This window comes from Fusarium solani (genome assembly GCF_023522795.1).
Source record: "Fusarium solani strain SB1 chromosome Unknown bctg00000010, whole genome shotgun sequence".
In the NCBI taxonomy this organism is placed as follows: Eukaryota; Fungi; Ascomycota; class Sordariomycetes; order Hypocreales; family Nectriaceae; genus Fusarium; species Fusarium solani.
The window spans coordinates 1152664-1170219 of NW_027072147.1; the positions used below are offsets into that span (position 1 = coordinate 1152664).

The window sequence follows — 17556 nt, forward strand, 5'->3', positions numbered from 1 at the left end:
TGCAGTTAACTCGTATGCCGGTCGGAACCCCTCTCCGTTCTGACCTTCTTTCTTTAAGTGAGGGTTCGGGTGGGTATCCTTTTTCCGCCAAGACTGGTGTAGCCCTGATGCATGTTAGTTGGAGAGCGAATCCCTCGTTGAAAGATGGACTAACCTGGTCGTAGAGGGGACAATATGAGATTCCCAAATGTCGGATAAACTGCACATGTTAGCCTTCTTTCAACGCCATGCCTGAAAATGACTCCCAGGCGAACAGAGTCAAATTCCAACTTACTGCCCAAATTTGCGCTATCAAACTCCAGTTAGCAATTATCGCTTAGAGGGGTAATCATTTCCAAGAGCCAGGGGAGGCCCAGCAACAGCTTCGATATCCACATACCATAATGCCAATCAATCACCGGATGCACTCGCATAAAAGCTGGCCACCCAGAATCCGTCGGATCAAAATGTGTCAAGTTCTCTCCATGGGGATCAGTCCTCCGCGTCCCCACAAAGATTGCCTTTATGCTCGGTCGCTCCTCGAGATATATCTCCAGTCCCTTCTTCATCGACAACACATAACGAGCCACTTCGAGGTTATACTCGGCGCTAGACGACTCCACAAACTCGTCAATCTCGGGGAAGGGATGCGCGGCAACGATATACACGGCTTGGAGCTTCTCCGGGGTCGCAGAGTTGGAGGTTCCATTGGTGGCTGTTGTCTGGGAATAGCGCTTTCCCATACATGCGAGAATCACGATAAGAAGCACAAGACCTGTCAACATCATGGGTCAGCATTGGTTAGAGTGAATGGGGTAAGCAGGGGCTCATGGGGGCGGGAGTGGGCTCATGACAGCAATCCCGAAAGCGCCCGATCCCCTAGAGCTCCCAGAATGATCTCTCAAGGCAAACGTACAATCTTTTCCTCCATTGTATGATAAGGAGATCTGTTCAGGTCTGTCGGCGCGAAATGGGTCAGCGACCTGGGGACTGTGTTAAGACGTTTCAGACTTGAACGCACCGGTATCTCTCCAACGCCTCCTCCACAACCTCTATCGACACGCGAAGTTGCGCCTGTACATCTCGAAGAATCTGCGTATCCGGGTCCTCGGCCAGGAACGCGTCGACCTTGTCCTTGATCTCGATGCACTTGTCGCGCAAGGAGCGGGGTGGCGGGGCTTGTGTCATGATGGCTCGAAATTGGCGGCTGTCGCTTCGGAGGCGGGGCAATAGAGGGAGGGACGGAGAGTCTCGAGGTCGGCGACTCGAGCTGAAGTGGTTGCAGTCGTAGGGACAAGAGGGACAAGGAGGGATCTAGAGGATAGATATTGTAGAGCCGACTCCGGTCTCGCCGTAAGGCGATATGTACGTAAATGCGGTTGAGAGGCCGAACCACTTTGCGATCACGTGGACAGTGCGTCAGTCCAAGCTTTTTTGGGTGGGGGCACCAAACACGGGGACCCTTTTTTGGCACAGCCTTGAGGCGGGCGGGTGCAGTTTTGGGGTGGTGCGGATCACGCTCCGCTACGGGGTGAGGCTACATCTGCGGTTTGTCCATGTCAAGCGGGCAACAGTGCAACTGCTTCATTTTCAGGCATATGCATATCAAGGCGAATCTCAATGGAATGCGAAATTAACTAAATACTTCACTCATATTGTCATGCAAGCCCTGTCGAAGGCTGACTTTAGTCCCCGCTGGAGAGGAAGACTTGAGACATTCGATAAGAAAATGCCACGTGAAGCTAGACCGCGATAGGAAGGCATGGGGTAGGCCACTATTTTTGGCTAGCGCGCCCTCGGCCTGACTTGCCTCATCAGCCGAAGGGTCCAGACCTCGGACCGTTGCACCCATCACGTGAAGACCCTTGATTCAACTTGAACCTCTGGAAGAAAGATGCAGTTGTCTGCGCCCCGGTGCTGTCCTAGAGCAAGGCGAGTTTCTATATCAAAGCCTGCCTGTATTGAGTGATATATGTGGAAGTGCGGAATGTGACAAGATTCAACATTTGTGTACAGGGTAAGCAGGGCCAGGAGCAACTTTGATGAAGGACCACGTGAAGCAATCCGGATTGTCAAAGAAATACAGAGCTTACGAGCCGGCTTCAAGTTTGAAGCTGCCAGGTGATGCTTCTCTGGTGCAAGGAATTGTGTGCTACCTATGATATGGGGAGAACCTTTCACTATTGCGGGTAGTATTGACTTGAGATGGGTGATTGACGAAAGGAGGATTTTCGGCCAACCAAGGTGTCATCTCATTTGACATGGATAAAACCATGGCTCCATCAAGGCGATGCCGACGAGGGTAGTTTGGAAGAGGAGAACGGTCAAAGATATCACAGTCACCACAAGGAACACAAAGGCTCATACAGCACGTTTATCCCCCTCAAAAGGGACTCTCCAGGCTTAGAATCCCTAACCATCAAAGCCTGGCCACTATTTGCTCCTTGGTAGCCCCAGGCCTGAAACCAATCAAGTTACACGGGCTGATAAGATGGTCCATCGTCATCTTCTTGGCAAACTGTGACCCGGGTGGTGTAATGACGGCCCATTAGATGGGCAACTTCGAGACGACAAGGTCGATGGCTCCTTGGGCCATGTGCGCATCCTCCATTGCGCGGGTAACCGCGCCACGGAAGTCTTGCACAGCGGTGTTCCAGTCCAGGAAACCAACGTCACCTGACTGGAGACGCAAACCATCCCACGATGACCCGTTTCGAGCTCCGGACTTGGAATAGGGAAAATATTAGCTGCCATTTCTTTGTCTTGGATAAGGGACAACGAACCTGATCTATCTCTTCGTACCTTGCACGCACCTTATCCTAGTAGGTACGTTCACGCGGCTGTGAGGAAAGTTAGTGATTGGACAATCAAACACTGCCCAGTACAAGAAACAACCTACCCTCATGATCTCTGGTCTATGAGAGCCCAGCAACTTGTGCTCTCCCTCATGACGGGTGACCATGACATCAAAGGCTGCACCAAGCTTGGCAAGAGCCTTGACGACGACTGCCCGGGTTGCGCGATAGAAGAGGTGAGCGAACCCGTCGCCCTCCTCGATCACAGCGGAGCTAGATGGATGCTGAAAAGATAGAATATCGAAGATGTAGCATATAGTAGCAATCATGTCTTGTTTGTCGCCAATAATCATGCCAGGGCCGGCGCTTGAAGGGCTTAGCAAAGAGAGTTGAGCTGGATGCGTCAGTGTTTTTACACTTACCGCGAACAGATGTTGTTTTCTGCGTAGCACAAATCGCATTGACAACGGCAAATATCAGTCCAGTCGCATTCGATGGAGGGCCATGTGATAGGCAAAGCTGTTGGCAGCTGTAAGCCAGTTCCTTTAGTTGGCGCCGCTTCCGCTCGCGCGATCGCCCTGTTTGCCTGTCTTATCTCGTGCCGGAGACATCTCAAGCAAGGCATGGGAAGGTCTAATCTGGGAAATCTGTGATCATGCGAGGTCATCTTGGATACCTCGCAACTGAGGAGGGGGAGGAGCAGGTAGGTAGGAAGATGAGAAAGGGAGAAGGAGAGGGAAAGGGAAAAGCTGCGCACGAGTCCTTCAGATGGCTTGAATGCCTGGGGTGGCAAATAAATTGTTCATTTCAGACTTGTTTCTCCAGTGATTCACTGACTGTTATGTGAATGAGCCTGGAAGCGAGTGCACCTGTTTGGCAGTGCCGTTTGACAGTGCCGTTTGCTATTGTGCATTTAGTGAACAGGCAGACACTAAAAGCCCTTTCTTCACTTCTCCAATTCTCCCATTCCATCTTCTCCTTTGCTCATCTTGGGACTTCTCACTCATCATCCGCCCCCGACCTGCCAACGATCTGGCGCCAGCACGAAACCATCGTGGAAATGAGCGAGCTACCCACCCCTTTTCCCCTGCTGGCCATGTGTCAGGCGGACCATTCAAGATGCGAGCTGCCTGATCCGAGGCGCTGGTGGAAAGAACCTGGACAAGCTGCTGATTGTTAAGTGCCATTGGCAGGACACAGACGATGGTGATGGAAAATGCACTCCGTGCTGCAGGGTTGGTGGGAATTGCGGCAGGTAAACGTTACGATCCCATCGCTAAATCTTTATGACTGACCACTTGAAGCGCCCCTACCTTTCTGCAGGGAAATGCGAAGGAGATCATCGACACAATGGCCTATGTCGGCATGGTCATCAAACTCGACAGTCCCTCGAGACGGCAAGAGAGAATCCTGAACGAATGTCTTGGAGCCGAAGAACGCCCAACTGAAGGTACCCAAAACGAATACAGAGTTCTCCCTTTTATGACTCGAAAGGACCTCGTTGTTGCCACAATCACGCTGGGCACCCGTGTCAGCAAAATTGTTGAATGCCACATCGAGAAAGAAATTGAAAGAAAGAAGGTGGGTACTCAGACCGTCAACCATCAAGATGCAAGTATTCAGAGTTCTAATGAGACGCAGGCGTCACAGAGGGGAATGATCGTCCAACTGGCTGTATGTTGCAACTTGTTATCATGGCGATGGTTCATATGCTTACCACTCCGAGCAGCACTATCATGGTACGCTTGCACCTGCGGCCAACAAGAACTTGAACCAGCCCCGTAGACTCAATGCGTCCGATGATGAATATCTCGTGTGGAATTCCGCTGTCCGCGAGTTCCACGCTGACGTCCTCAAGGCACTGCAGCCTGTCAACGATCATCTGGCGCGCACCATCACGGAGAATATCCCAATCAAATGGATTCCTGCAGTGGATGAAGAAGCTTTGGAGGTAGCCAAGATGGCGATTTTGAAGGCTGATCCGCCAGCTCAATTTTAGCCGCCCATTGTGAGTGCCTTCAGACGGAAGGGTATGCCGTGAGGTGAAGAGAATGATCTAGGTATCATCATAGTTTTAGACTTTCAACTGAAGGAGGAATAGACAGCTCTTAGACCATTTCCTTGAAACTATCAATCTGTTTACCTAAAGCTTTTGATCAGTCTTTAGGGAGATCTTCATTGGCGGCCTGAGGATGATCATCTTGAGTAGGTTGAGCTTGGCCAGACTGAAGGAACTGTTGGTCTTTGGCGCGCCAGGAAGGTTGCTGTCCGTCCATAAGCTCTCGATACCATCCTAGGCTCGTCAGCCAAGTTGCCACGACGATGTGTCGAAAGGGATAAAGGGCCTTACCAACTATCAGGATTCTCCCTCTTGTCGAGTGGGACATCGTCGCATTGTGTGCAACCGTGAGGTTATGCTCAATCTGATAGTGCCTCGCCAAATTATACCTTCCAGAAAACCGTGCATCCTAAGATCCATGTCAGTCTAGCCGCTGTTCTAACATTTCGTTGTACAAACATTCGAGCAGAGCTGGCCGTCAGGGTGACGAAATCTGCAGTACACCTCTCCTGGCGCCATGTAGATCTGGCCATCCTGGCTATCGAGTCGGGGGAGCAGTTGATCTTGGGGGCGACTGATAACCGTTTTCCCAAAGTAATCTTTATATTCCGAGCTCTTCCGGAATGTAGCCATGATGATGCTTTTGGATGTTGCTGCTTCACTGGTGTTGGTCATGACTGAATGTGAAGAGCATCAAGAAAGCCGAAGTTGGTCAAAACGCACCCTCCAGGCCCAGTCTCATGTTGTACCTGCCTCCTAGCTGTTCACTCCATCGGGATGTTAGCAGGTCGCCAATATCTCCTATCGAAAGGCAAGGGATGTCATGCTCGAGCCTGCTTGCCCGCTCACGAGGTAAGTGATTCAGTAACAAGGGGCAGGGGCCAAGATCTTGCAGTGTCGCAGCTTTTGATGCCAATAGCCCCCCGTTCGATCGATCTGCTTCTGTGTCTTTGCTCGCTCGTGTCGCTGAAGTTTCCAATGATCATCAGCAAGTGCCACCAAAGGAGCCCTGATGCTGCCTTCCCAAGTCTTGATCCCGACGACGTCTTGTCCTTTCATTTACATGGATAGATTCTTTGTTCTTTTTATCATTTCCATTCTTCTTCTTGTTTCAACTTGAAATCATTGGCATCATCACCATCATCCATCTCAAGGCAAAAACACCATGTCAGTCCCACAACAATCTTACTACCTGGACTCAGAAGCCTATCAGAAATATTTGGACAACGAGCTTCGCCCTACCGAGCTCCTCAAACCAATCAAGGTTCGCATCTCCCGAATCTCTCACCTCGTCCCTTTTGCTAAATATCTGTTAGGAAGGCCCAGTTCACCTCGCTCCAGGCGAGGTCTTTTGCCGCTGGCAGGATTCCGAGAATGGCTTGATGTGCTTTCGTGTAGGTCATGAGTCAAGACTTTATATGGAGTTAGGCTCATCATGTGTTTTTTTTAGAGGCGCCCACTCGTTTCGACGCAAGCTCTGAGACAACACTACATCAACATGCACAAGTGCGAGGTCGTCGCCCCTCCAGAGGTGGGGAGAATAACCATTGAGTTGAACGCACAAGCCCAAGGTACTACCGCATCTTGCTCCACCTCTATGATATTTTATTCCTGACGATTTTCTAGCCTAGTACGAGGGTATAGCTGCGAACAAGAAACCCTCGTGGCCAATGAACACGGACACGGACACAACACCTGCCGAGACTCAAGCTGCTCCCGCGCCGGATGGCGCCACGTCTGAAGCTGAGACTCAAGCCGCTCCCGCGTCGGATGTTATGACGTCTGAAGCCGAACTCCTACAGGGAGTTGAGTTTGATGAACTGGACATGACGGGTGATGAATACATTTGGCGAGAAGCTTGGGCCGCCTTTGATGAGACAGCGTTGTGACGGCATCTGATACTGGGATATTCAATTGGCTCGGTTCATATGGCTTCCACATTGTCGGATAGGAGACTACCCCCTTTCAAGCCCTGGAGACAAATCCATCGCAGTGGAACCTTGATCAAGCTCTGAGAGGAGGAGAGGCACCGTGTGGAAGTGGCCTGATGAGGAATAACGGTCTTGTGGGTGATCCAACCCGTCATCACTACAATCAAGACTTGTCATGTATCATTCCGTCGATTCAATAACCTGTTACAACGTAGACCAAACAAATTCGAGGCAGTCGATAGAAGTCCATTATCTACCAAGTATCCAAAACCAGTGCCTCAAAGCACGCCCACGCTATCATCCAACGCCATGCTATATCAGAGTTACAAATAAACAACAGGTATCATCGCTGTAAAGACAGATATTCACCAGTTTGGCGCATTAAGAATAAGACCCATCAAGCACCCCGATATCACCCCCGTCACAGGCAGCGTTATCACCCAGCCCATGTAGATCCACGCCACGAGCTTGGGGTTGATGCACCTCCAATCCCCATTGGCCAGTCCGACGCCCACCGTGGCCCCGGTGATACATTGCGTCGTCGAGACGGGAAGCGACAGCTTCGTCGCTATCAGCACCGTGATGGCGCTCGCGAGTTCCATGCAGAACCCGCGGCTGGGCGAGATGAGCGTAAGGCGGTTCCCCAGCGTGCGCATGACGTGGTAGCCGTATGTGAGAAGGCCAACGACGATGCATGAGCCCCCTACCACCAGGATCCAAACGGGTATGTCGATGAAGTCGGGAATCTCGCCGGTGAGCCATACTTCGTATGCCGTGGTGATGGGCGCGACGGCGTTGCTGACATCGTTGGCTCCGTGGACGAAAGACGCCGTAGCGGCTGTAAGAATCTGAAGGGCCGAATACATATACTCTGCTCGGTTGTCGTAGTGCGCCGACCTGGCATGCATATCTTCGAGATCCCAGTTGAGGATGTTGTTCCGTTTCTGCATCGCCACCACATCCTTCTCCAGACCACGCAGGAGTACTCGGTTGACCTTCCAGGCCATCACGTGTGGGCTATTCCACGAGCCGTCGGGTCGAGGGGGGATAAACTCTGAAGAAGCTCGAGGCTCGAAACGGTTCGGCGGGGTCTTGGGTGGTGTCATCGCTGGCGGGGGGAGAATCCATTGGTCGTCTCGATCAAAGTCAGGCATACGGCCGTCCGGTGTCTGTATAGACTCGAGGAGTGTCTCGGATGCACGAACATAGTCGAGCTCTTCACGTGTGAGATGTCCACGATAGTAGTCCTTGATACGGGGCTTGGCGAAGCCAGCAGGTGTTGGAGGAGGTGGTGCTCGCCATAAAAGCATTGGACCATGAAAGGCGTGATACCATTTGAGAGTCCAGTCGTCGTGCATGATTCGTGTCCAAAGATAAGGCAGTAAGAAAAGGGCTTGGAGGAGAACGACTCCAGTTGCAGTGGCAAAGACGGAGATGACGGTATCACGGGCAGAGAGGTCGATGGTAGGGATTCCTTTCCAAACGAGGAGCACTATCTTGTCAGCATAGCACACTTCAACGCCAATGACAACTTACTGGTTAGTGCTGCTACAGTGAGATAGGTGTAGAAAGGGATCGAGTAAAATGCTCGCTTGACAGCAGTGTGCCGTGTCAGGACAAAGTTTTTGGTAAAGAAAAAGAGCAAGCCGCCGATGCACCCAGCAATGGCTGGGGCAATGACCCACGCGGCAAAGATCTGAGAGACGCCATGCCATCCCCAGTTGACCTTGTCGATGCCTATCGAAGCTGTGGCGGCTCCTACAAGGCCACCGATGAGAGAGTGAGTAGTAGAGACAGGCAAGCCCTGTCGAGTAGCAAAGGTGAGAAAGAGTGACGATCCCATGATGGTGCACATCATGGCGAGGAGAAGAACTGCTGGAGAGGTATCGTAGTGGTGAGGGTCAACAATCTTTGTCCGGATTGTATCCGCCACTCGAGATCCGACAGAGACACTGCCGCCAAATTCACAGACCGCTGCCACAAGCATCGCCTGCTTCATGGTCAGGGACCTCGACGAGACCGACGTGCCAAAGGAGTTGGCGACATCGTTGGCACCTAAACAGTCAGTCATCATTCGAGAGCATATCAGCACACATACCAATGTTCCACGCATCGAGGCAGGCAAAGATGACGGTCAGGGCAAAGATGTAGTCATACTGATGGAGTATCGCCATCTCCTGGCGAAACTCTGAGAGGTAGATAAGACAATAAGATCAGAGTGTTAAGAAGCCTGTGTCGTCGTGTCCCCACGACAACTGCAGCTCAATCCATGGTGATGGTGGCCTGTGAGAAACTAGGATGAGGCTCTGGGGGATGTCCACGGGCCTTATAGGAAACGCTGGCCCAAGCTTGACGGGCTGTCAAAACTCGCGAGGAGGGCCAAAGTCTAGAATGGGCTGGCTGAGGAACCCAGGGGACTGGTTAAAGTGTGTCAAGGTTGATGCGATGGGGTTCCGTAGCATCCGCTACCGCACCGGACCGCGCAACGTGCGTCGAACGGATATCTCTTGGCTGTCAAGGCGGGCTGTGTGTGCAGCGTTGAGGGTATGTGATTCGAGGAGAGGAAGAGTCTGCGGAGGTGATATCCAGGACATTAGGATCTCGACCTTTACTAGTTGTTGGAGAAACAGACGACATCAGGGGTCAAGGCTGCGCGCCATGACAAAGGGCAGGAAGAAGAAGCAAATCCGGAACCATGCGAAGAAGACCGATTCAGACCTTTCCAAGCCCGGCCAAGAAGCGATCCAATGTCGCGCCGAACCGGGGGCTTGTCAATGTAGCGGCCAATGACACGGACCGGATCGGCCACGAGGTTGAGGCTGTCAGCGAGAGCCGCTTGGCCAAGACAACCCACGCCCAACAGCGTGACACAGCGGCTCCGAGAGCTTGATTTTTGGAGCAAATCTCCAATGCTTGGATGTGAGCTATTGAATCTTTTTCGTTGTTGGAGATGATAATGGGTCCATCATCTGCGCTTAGACTCGCATATCGACAAGACTTCTTGCCGAGTTCACGAAGCGATAACCCCCCGTAGAACCTCTCATGTCCAACATCTTTGGCAAAACACTCGTTGTCCCAAAGTAACGGCCATGTCGCGGAATCCGGTGATATCACATCATCCACTCAAGACGTCGTCACCGAGACGCAAGCCATCTCCTGCACAATCCCCCCAAAGGAGCGCCACGCCTCTTGGTCAACGCCATAGGCATCAGTGACATGACCCCCGGTCCCTCGAATCCATCAAGAACTCCTTGGCTCCTCAGGGAAGGGCTTGCATCCCACGTGCGTTTGGGCCCGCCCGATCTGGCGACCGAGATGAGGCGGCTGCAGACCGTTGTCGATGTCCACCGTTGGGGCAGAAAGACAAAATGGGTCGATAATCGCGGAATGACGGGGGTCGCCACAGTTCCGTCCAGTTGAGGGCATTCCCGTTGGATCATGTTGATCGGTGCCTGGATGAACCGCTGCACTTCCATCTGCAGCCATCGATGAGTGGGAAAGATGGGACGCCAACGTCGTCGGTACGTACCGGCGGAAGCACCTCGCGCCCCCACTTCCCCCGACCCCCACACAGAGTTAGCAAATCAATCTAACCTCGGCCCGTTTCTACTCCGAACTCTCCGTCATCAACTTTCGCCATCGCAATCGCCTCAATCCTCACGTCAACGACGAAATCGCAATCACAATTCAAAATGTCTCGACTACTCACCCGCCGCATAACTCCCCTCCTCCGTCTCTCAACTCCATCCCGTCTCTCTTCGACCTTCCAATCCCGTCCCGGTCCTCCCAAGCTGCCCGCTGAGCAGCAGGCCGAGTTCGAGCGTCTCCAGCGCGCAGCCGCCGTATCTTCCGCCTTTCAGCCTGTGGAGGAGCAAGCCGGCGCAACAACACCCGCTACATCGCAGGCCCGTCACGTAACGACCCCCGAAAAGTCTGAAGATGTCAACCAAGGCTTGTTCCGTGGTGCGCCACCCGAGTTCGAGGGTGATACGAATCCGAAGACGGGAGAGGTCGGCGGGCCCAAGAACGAACCCCTCCGATGGGGTGGTGAAGGCGATTGGAGCTACAATGGACGAGTAACGGATTTCTGAAGGAACTCAAAACAAAACCAAGAATGGTGCGAAATGTACAAAAGTGTACCATAGACATAGACGGAGAGACGCCGTATGATTAAACTCCTATATCATGATCCAATGGGGTATTCTCTAATACTACAACACCTCGGTCACCTCGCCCGGCAATGCAATGACGCCAACGCCTCTCATGCCCAAGTGACAGCCCAAGTGATAGCATCGCAACAAGATCATTGTTCCGTCTGCGCCTCCTTCGCCGGCTCAGTATCCTGCATTTCGACGTCCTTGTCCTGCTCCTTTGACTCTGGTTTGCTGGCTTCTCTGTCGTTGGCCTGGTTCCCATTGTCGTCCGCGTTGGGATTTTGGTCCTTATCCTTTTGCTCCTTTTGTTCTGTTTCCTTCTTCCTCCAAGTGGCCGAGATCTCGCCTCGTAGTCGCCCCATTTGCTCCTTCTCTTGCTCGCGATCGATCCCGTTGGCATTATTATGGCCCCCCTTGACCTCCCACATGGCCTTTCGCATGCGCTCCCGACGAGCCTTTCCTCGAAGTCGTGACTGTGGCTGCGCCCCATTCTCTACCCATCGGATGCTCTTGATCATGTAGCTAATGCCGTCGTGAACCGCATGGCGATGAGCGTAGTCTCCACCAAATTCTCGGCTTGAAATCCCATACCGTGTAGAGGCAGCATACTTGACTAGGCGAGGCAGGATTAAGACGTTGACATGAAGGTCGCGTCGTGCTGGTACCGCCATCGGGCCGCCAGGTGGTGGTGCTGTGATGAGGCCTTCCGATTCCAGGTCAATCGACGAATTGGCGGTCTTCTTACGTCGCTTATCGCCAGTTCCCTGATCCAATTCCAAAAATGAACTGTCGACGTCCTCGTTCCATTCACCCTTGATCCATCCGCTGTGAATGCACGCTGCAACCACATCCGAGTCATCAGTGTACACGTCCGTGCCCCAAAGGTACCCTCGGGAGGTTATTTCTTCCCTCGAGATGGACGACAGATGGATGCGCGCTACCTTTACCGTCAAGATACAGTTCTCCTTGTCCTTGATCAAATCCCAGGGCAGAGGTTTCGGGTTTGAAGCAAAGGCCCGCTGGGAGGGGCCATGGGAAATGAGCTTTCCTGCCTTCAAGCCCGGTTCGTATATAAAGTCTCCTAGGTGGTTTCGCGGTCGACTCGAGACAGATTCCAATACCGCTTTCGACGATACAATGGTCTTCGGCTTCGGGGGTATGACCGGAGCGGCGTTCTGCAGGGGCTGCTTCACTGGCTGGTGGGTATGCATCGGTCGAGGAGCATGATGATGGTGCGGAATGGGGAGGCCCTTATCCGTTGCGCCAACGACCCCTTTCATGTTCTTAAACGGAGTAGCGCCACCGGGTTGCGCAGGATCGACGTGGTGGTGATGGTGATGCGGATGACTATAAAGTTAGCAAACATCATGGGCAAGTGACCTGAAAACTTACTGATGATGGTGATGATGTTGGTGCGTCTTGGGTCGCTTGGCCCGGTTTGCCGGGGTGAGTCGCCCAGAGCTGTCATCATCGCCTTTACCATCCTCCTCCTTGAGTTTTCTCCTGCGGCCTTTGGTGCCTTTGCCTCCTGCATCTGGACCCGATTCTGGTGTCAGGTTCTCGGAGTCCTCCCGCTTGGCCAGGCTGGCATTTGTAAACGGCATGGCAGCAGATATAATGGGGCTTGACACGCCCATGACTCCATTGCCAATACCAGCAAACATTCGACCAAATTCGCTCTTAATTCCTGGTTCGCCTGTTGGGCCTGGCTGCTGCAATTGTGCGCCCTGTACAGCTTGCGGGAGCGGCGATATCCTGCCTTTGCGATTCATTTCTTGAATAGCCAGCAAATTACGTTGACCGTTCGGAGCAGACACGTCGTCGCTATTCCGGTGCCGAGGTGACTCGAATGGGCCCGGGCCGTGAGTTCCGTTATAAGCGATCGTTGGAGGCGGCGGTCCCTCTTCGCCAGGTCGTCGGTGTGGAGGGGGTGGTTGTTGCTGTTGATGCAACAGGTTCATTCGGGCTCGATCGGGGGAGTCATAAGGCTGCGGGGGGCCTGTGGGCGCATTCGGAGCAGGAGGCGGGTGCGAGGCCGGGGGGTATCGGTCCGGGGGCGCAGCCTGGTAGGCGGGGCCGTGACCCGGGTACGGCGCCGTGGAAGGAGGATAATCGGGGTGCGGGCGTTGATGCTCCATAGGGGCGCGATAGCTCGGATCGGGGCCTGGACGGGGCCAGTGGGCTTCTCGTGGATCACGTTCTCGCATGTCTCTCGGGTCCCTAGCTTGAGGATCGCGAGGATCTCTCTCTCGTGGGTCGCGTCCATCCCTAGGGTCGCGCTCAGGTGGTCGGCCATACGGTAGCGGATTCCTGGGAGGCTCCCTATGTGCGTAGTCACCAGGGTGCATTGGGTGTCGACCCGAGTCGCTTCCAGAATACGCGCGCTCTCTCCTCTCCCTTTCGCGCTGTTCTGCTTCACCTTGCCGTTCGCGCTCTGCTCTATATCGATCGTCAAAGGGATAAGGACGCAAGCCAGCCCTCTCAGGGTTGTATTCCATGCCCGGCGGGGGCCTTGCCATCTCTTCTCGCCTCCCATAAGCTTCCTCTGGTCCTGGAGCCCTACCCATTTCCATGGGCCGGGGTGGCATCCCTGGATAAGCCTTGGGCTGGCTGCTCGGTCTTGGAGGAGGTGCAGGAGGTAGTCTATTAGCTTCTCTCGCGTGGTCGGCCGAGCCAGTAGGGTGTCTTGAGTTGTAGGCAGACGGGGTGCCGTAGCGCTGAAGTTCGGGTGTAGAATAATGACCGGGCGGTGAGTTTCGGTGATCGTACGGCCGCTGATGGTCGGGGGTTTGAGGTCGACGAAAGGGAGGATAATCAGATGCGGCAGAGTGCATCCGCGGTGATGCATGCACAGCAGGCGCAAAACCTGGAGCGGACCCGGGGGCTGTTGAGTGTGGAGGATAATGTGATGGTGGTGGAGGTTGCGAGTCGCGCATGGGCGGCCCGCCCAGCATGGCCGATATCGACATGGAGCTGTTGCTGCTGCCAGTTCTCGCAATTGGATTCAAGGCAGGAAGCTCTCGACTATGGGGGAAAGACGTAGGAGGTCCAACGCTGACGGGAGGTGCCCTCGGCGGAGGGGGACCGTAACCCATCATGGTGTGCGCCGGGGGCGGCTGCTGCTGCTGCTTCACACCGGGTTGAGGAGGCGAGTTTGGAGGCGGCATGGCGCGATTTAGGTTTCTAAGAGATGGAAGCGACGATGAGCCCTGGACGCGAGGGGCGGCAGCAGGATCTTGAAAGTGGCGGGCCGATGATGAATGGAAGGGCGTGTCCGAGGGTCGTCGCTGAAACTGGTTATGGGCGGCATACGCAGGGCTCTGGCCGGGGCTCAGACTCTGGGCATGGGCATGAGAAGGATGCGACGACGCGTGCGCGAGGACAAACGAAGGGTCCGACGAGGAAGCCGATGTCGAAGCGGGTGCGGAGAGGGCAGCTGCGGCTGATGCGCTGGCCGAGGCGCTTGCAGCAGAGGAAGTCGCGATGACGCCGGTGACGGAGGATGCTGATGATGGTGTTGTTGGAGGAGCGGAAGGGAAAGGAGAACGAGCGTATGGCGACGGCGAAAAGGGAAGCTTGGGCGGATGCCGTGGATCCATGGCGCCAATTTTTTAGCTCCAAAATTCCCTTCAGGTTCCCACCCAATGCCCACCCCGGAAAATCTCCCACGCCCCAGAGAAGGAAAGAAAAAAAATACACAAAAAAAAAGGTGCCCACTCTGTGAGGTTTGAAGCTGTAGGCCGCACCAACGAGATGGCTGGCGCCTACTGACTTGAGTGGCCTGCTGGGGAAGCTATTCCCCAAGCCGTCTGTCAGTCTTGATCGAGCACATCCACCTCGAGCGGGCGGGATAGAGCAAAATGCAGGAGATGGATGGTAGCAGGTGCAGCAGCGCGGGGAGCGCAAACAGCTGGGCTGGCCAAGATCAAGAACTTGGAGAGAGCAAAGGATGGATTCAGAGCGCGCTGAAACAACGCAGGGGAACCACGGCGACACGTGCCAGGTCGAGCAGAGCAGTCCAGTAAACAACGTGATACTGACGACGATTGGGGGAAATCTCGAAACCGATTTGTGCCTGCCTGTTCTTTGCAGGAGGCAGAATCCCCAGGTCTTCAACTGCCTGCGACAAACCGCACACGCGATCGGAAAACACCACCTCCAAGAACAAGATGTGCGTTGGCCGGAGCGTGACCCCAACCAAGCAGCTCACCCGCCCAATGGATCGTCTCGTCGTTGCGCCTGTGCCGGGTCTGTACAGACAGACGGACGATGCCTGTACTGTACGAATACCGTGTGTGTGCGTGTGTGTGTGCCAGGCCAGTCTAACTCGTGATGGCATGGGCGCGCAGAGCCAGGACCCGTCGCCGGGATGGACAGGGATAGACAGGGATCGGTGGGCATGGGGCAGGACCAGGGGAGGGGAGCGGTGGGCGCTAAGTGGGCAGTGAGACATGGATGGGCGAGTGACACACACACGATGAGCAAAGACCCTGCCGATGCGTTTGTTGCATGGCTGGTTGGAGGTTGTCGATGGATGGAGGGATGGCTGGAGAGAAACACGGTCTGCCCGCCTGAACTGGGGGCCTTGATTCAGCGGCACTTATTGACGGAGCAATAGCACCGGCAGGAGAAGCAGCATCGCATCACAGGCCTCGACGATACTCGCCCGAGCCGAGGACGGCTGCAGCCGATAGATGGACACGCTCGCTGCTGACGCGCTGGAGCTCAAGCTTGAGCTGCCCGAGTGCGACAAGGTCCAGAGCTCTCGTCTTTCCAGCTCTCGGGTCATCGCGTCACTCAAAGGCCAGGGCCATGCAAGCGCAGCAGCCCCGTCGCCGATCCCGCGGTGAGACAAGAAGGGCCGTCCGTCGAGGATACGACTCTCTTTCACTCTTTGATGGCTGCAAAACCTCATCATGGTGAGGTGGGTGACGGTGACCCCATGAGACCAGAAAAACTCCAAAAGGCTTCGGAGCTAAAATGGGCCCAGCTCAACGCCTTGTCTGCCGTCGACCTCGTCATGCCGACGAATAAGAGGCAAGCGAAATGCCCTCCAGCGCAAGGGTCATGTGTCCCACCGCCAAACCAAACTTCTGTTTCCCCTCGCATTCCCGAGACGAGACTTTGTGCGGCCTCGTCATGGCCGTTGGTATTCCCGGCTTCTTCACGATGATGCCAGACCATAGCCATCGATATTTACGATCCCATCTCAATGGGCTAATCTAATGATAATGATAGATCCAACGCTACGTCCTCCCTCCCGGTCGGGGAAAAAGTCCCGTTCGCGGATCGCTCGCTAGCTAACCCTGTCATGTTATCTCTGCCATGACTTGGAGTGACGTTACCCCATATCCTTTTTGGCTGAGTGCTGGCATGTCGGTATCCCGCCCCTGGCCTGTTTCCATAAATGGGAACAGCGAAATGAGCCGAGCCCAGAAACCATTCGTCTTGTTTTCTTTTTCACCGCCTAGATCAGGATCAGGTCTGTGGCCGTCCCAGCCATCTCGGCTATCCATGCACATTGATTGATTGTTTGCGACAACTGCAACATCCCTTAAACCCTCACTCTGCGTCTATCCGCTTCATTGTAGGTACAGTATCTTTGCCATGCAGTGGATTCATGGCGTGCGCCAATCACTGCAGCTCGATCAGCGGGTGCCTGTGGCTTCCATCCGTTGTTGGATGGTGGTGGTGGCTAACAAAAGACGGGGCCTTGCCTTGCCAATCGATGAACCGAACACATCCATGGATCGTAGGGCGCCGTCTCACCAAGTACCGGCAGGGGTTTGTGAATCCTTTCGTATAAGTCCATCGATTGATGCATGAAGTTGGGTATTGCAAGATTTGTTTTTCATTATCTGATTTATGCTGCAGCAAGGACAAATCACGGTGTTTATGCGCGTGGAGTTCTGGACGTTTCATGGCAACTAGCATCGGGGACCATGTTTCGCTTTGCCTTTTATTTGTTCAAGGGAGCATGATTTCATTTGGTCTTTTGCTCGGCAACTGTATTCGTATCCGTGATCATACAAGCAATTGCCTTTCTTGTCCGGGTTGTGTATTTGATTGCGAGTGCAAGCAGCATCAGCCTACCCTAAAGCAAACAAGGCCCTCCGCGCAAAGTATAAGAACCCGGTGAACTCGCGCATTCTGAACTGGTCTCTTGAGCATTCTTTTCACCAATTATATACAAATGTATGTCGGTGTCCCCTGAGCGGTTACTTCATGGACAGACCGTTAGAAGTTGAGCTTCCAGCAGGGAGGTCTCATGGGTCACGGCCCAAATCAGAGGTGAGCAGAGTCTCAAGATTCAGCCAGAATGATCACAGCGATTGCTCACCAACTTCAGTAATCAGTGAGACTGTTTGGTCACCTCTATATAGCGTTCCATCTAGCATCTAGCCTGACCCCATTCCAAACGAGCTGGGTCGGCTTGGTCTCGTGGTCAACAGAGACCTCGGATGAAAACACAGGTATGTCACATTCTCGAGTACTATCTGAACAATTTATTGGTACTTGGGCGGCTATTGAAATCTTATTGCTTATAGCCAGCGGAGACACCAAGGTTTACAACCTTCAAGCCCAAGTGAACCGGGAGACCACGAGGGAGCCTTCTCCAGATTCGAGCAACCCGGACT

The 17556-nt window shown here is 53.9% G+C and overlaps 7 protein-coding genes across 7 annotated transcripts; 3 read left to right on the plus strand and 4 right to left on the minus strand.

The window, feature by feature from the left end:
* Nucleotides 1-53: 53 nt before the first annotated feature.
* MRS44_014444 (uncharacterized protein) lies at nucleotides 54-1167 on the minus strand (the record flags this gene model as incomplete). Its single annotated transcript, XM_065618414.1, has 6 exons — nucleotides 54-104; nucleotides 155-199; nucleotides 275-288; nucleotides 380-701; nucleotides 896-962; nucleotides 1001-1167. The coding sequence occupies 6 exons, from the start codon at nucleotides 1165-1167 to the stop codon at nucleotides 54-56; spliced, it is 666 nt and encodes a 221-aa protein (XP_065474486.1).
* Nucleotides 1168-2527: 1360 nt separating this feature from the next.
* On the minus strand, nucleotides 2528-3441 carry MRS44_014445 (uncharacterized protein; the record flags this gene model as incomplete). The annotated part of the gene is made up of 4 exons (XM_065618415.1): nucleotides 2528-2655; nucleotides 2810-2819; nucleotides 2879-3140; nucleotides 3197-3441. The coding sequence occupies 4 exons, from the start codon at nucleotides 3439-3441 to the stop codon at nucleotides 2528-2530; spliced, it is 645 nt and encodes a 214-aa protein (XP_065474487.1).
* A 536-nt stretch (nucleotides 3442-3977) lies between these two features.
* Nucleotides 3978-4773, plus strand: MRS44_014446 (uncharacterized protein; the record flags this gene model as incomplete). Its single annotated transcript, XM_046282403.2, has 3 exons — nucleotides 3978-4009; nucleotides 4079-4448; nucleotides 4504-4773. The coding sequence occupies 3 exons, from the start codon at nucleotides 3978-3980 to the stop codon at nucleotides 4771-4773; spliced, it is 672 nt and encodes a 223-aa protein (XP_046127428.2).
* Nucleotides 4774-5998: 1225 nt separating this feature from the next.
* Nucleotides 5999-6722, plus strand: MRS44_014447 (uncharacterized protein; the record flags this gene model as incomplete). Its single annotated transcript, XM_065618416.1, has 3 exons — nucleotides 5999-6097; nucleotides 6150-6227; nucleotides 6465-6722. 3 exons carry the CDS (start codon nucleotides 5999-6001, stop codon nucleotides 6720-6722), a joined length of 435 nt encoding a protein of 144 aa, XP_065474488.1.
* Nucleotides 6723-7129: 407 nt separating this feature from the next.
* On the minus strand, nucleotides 7130-8938 carry MRS44_014448 (uncharacterized protein; the record flags this gene model as incomplete). Its single annotated transcript, XM_046284763.2, has 3 exons — nucleotides 7130-8256; nucleotides 8301-8819; nucleotides 8863-8938. 3 exons carry the CDS (start codon nucleotides 8936-8938, stop codon nucleotides 7130-7132), a joined length of 1722 nt encoding a protein of 573 aa, XP_046127425.2.
* Nucleotides 8939-10456: 1518 nt separating this feature from the next.
* MRS44_014449 (uncharacterized protein) lies at nucleotides 10457-10855 on the plus strand (the record flags this gene model as incomplete). The annotated part of the gene is made up of 1 exon (XM_046284764.2): nucleotides 10457-10855. One exon carries the CDS (start codon nucleotides 10457-10459, stop codon nucleotides 10853-10855), a length of 399 nt encoding a protein of 132 aa, XP_046127423.1.
* A 212-nt stretch (nucleotides 10856-11067) lies between these two features.
* On the minus strand, nucleotides 11068-14517 carry MRS44_014450 (uncharacterized protein; the record flags this gene model as incomplete). The annotated part of the gene is made up of 2 exons (XM_046277321.2): nucleotides 11068-12265; nucleotides 12311-14517. 2 exons carry the CDS (start codon nucleotides 14515-14517, stop codon nucleotides 11068-11070), a joined length of 3405 nt encoding a protein of 1134 aa, XP_046127422.2.
* Between the last annotated feature and the right edge of the window lie 3039 nt (nucleotides 14518-17556).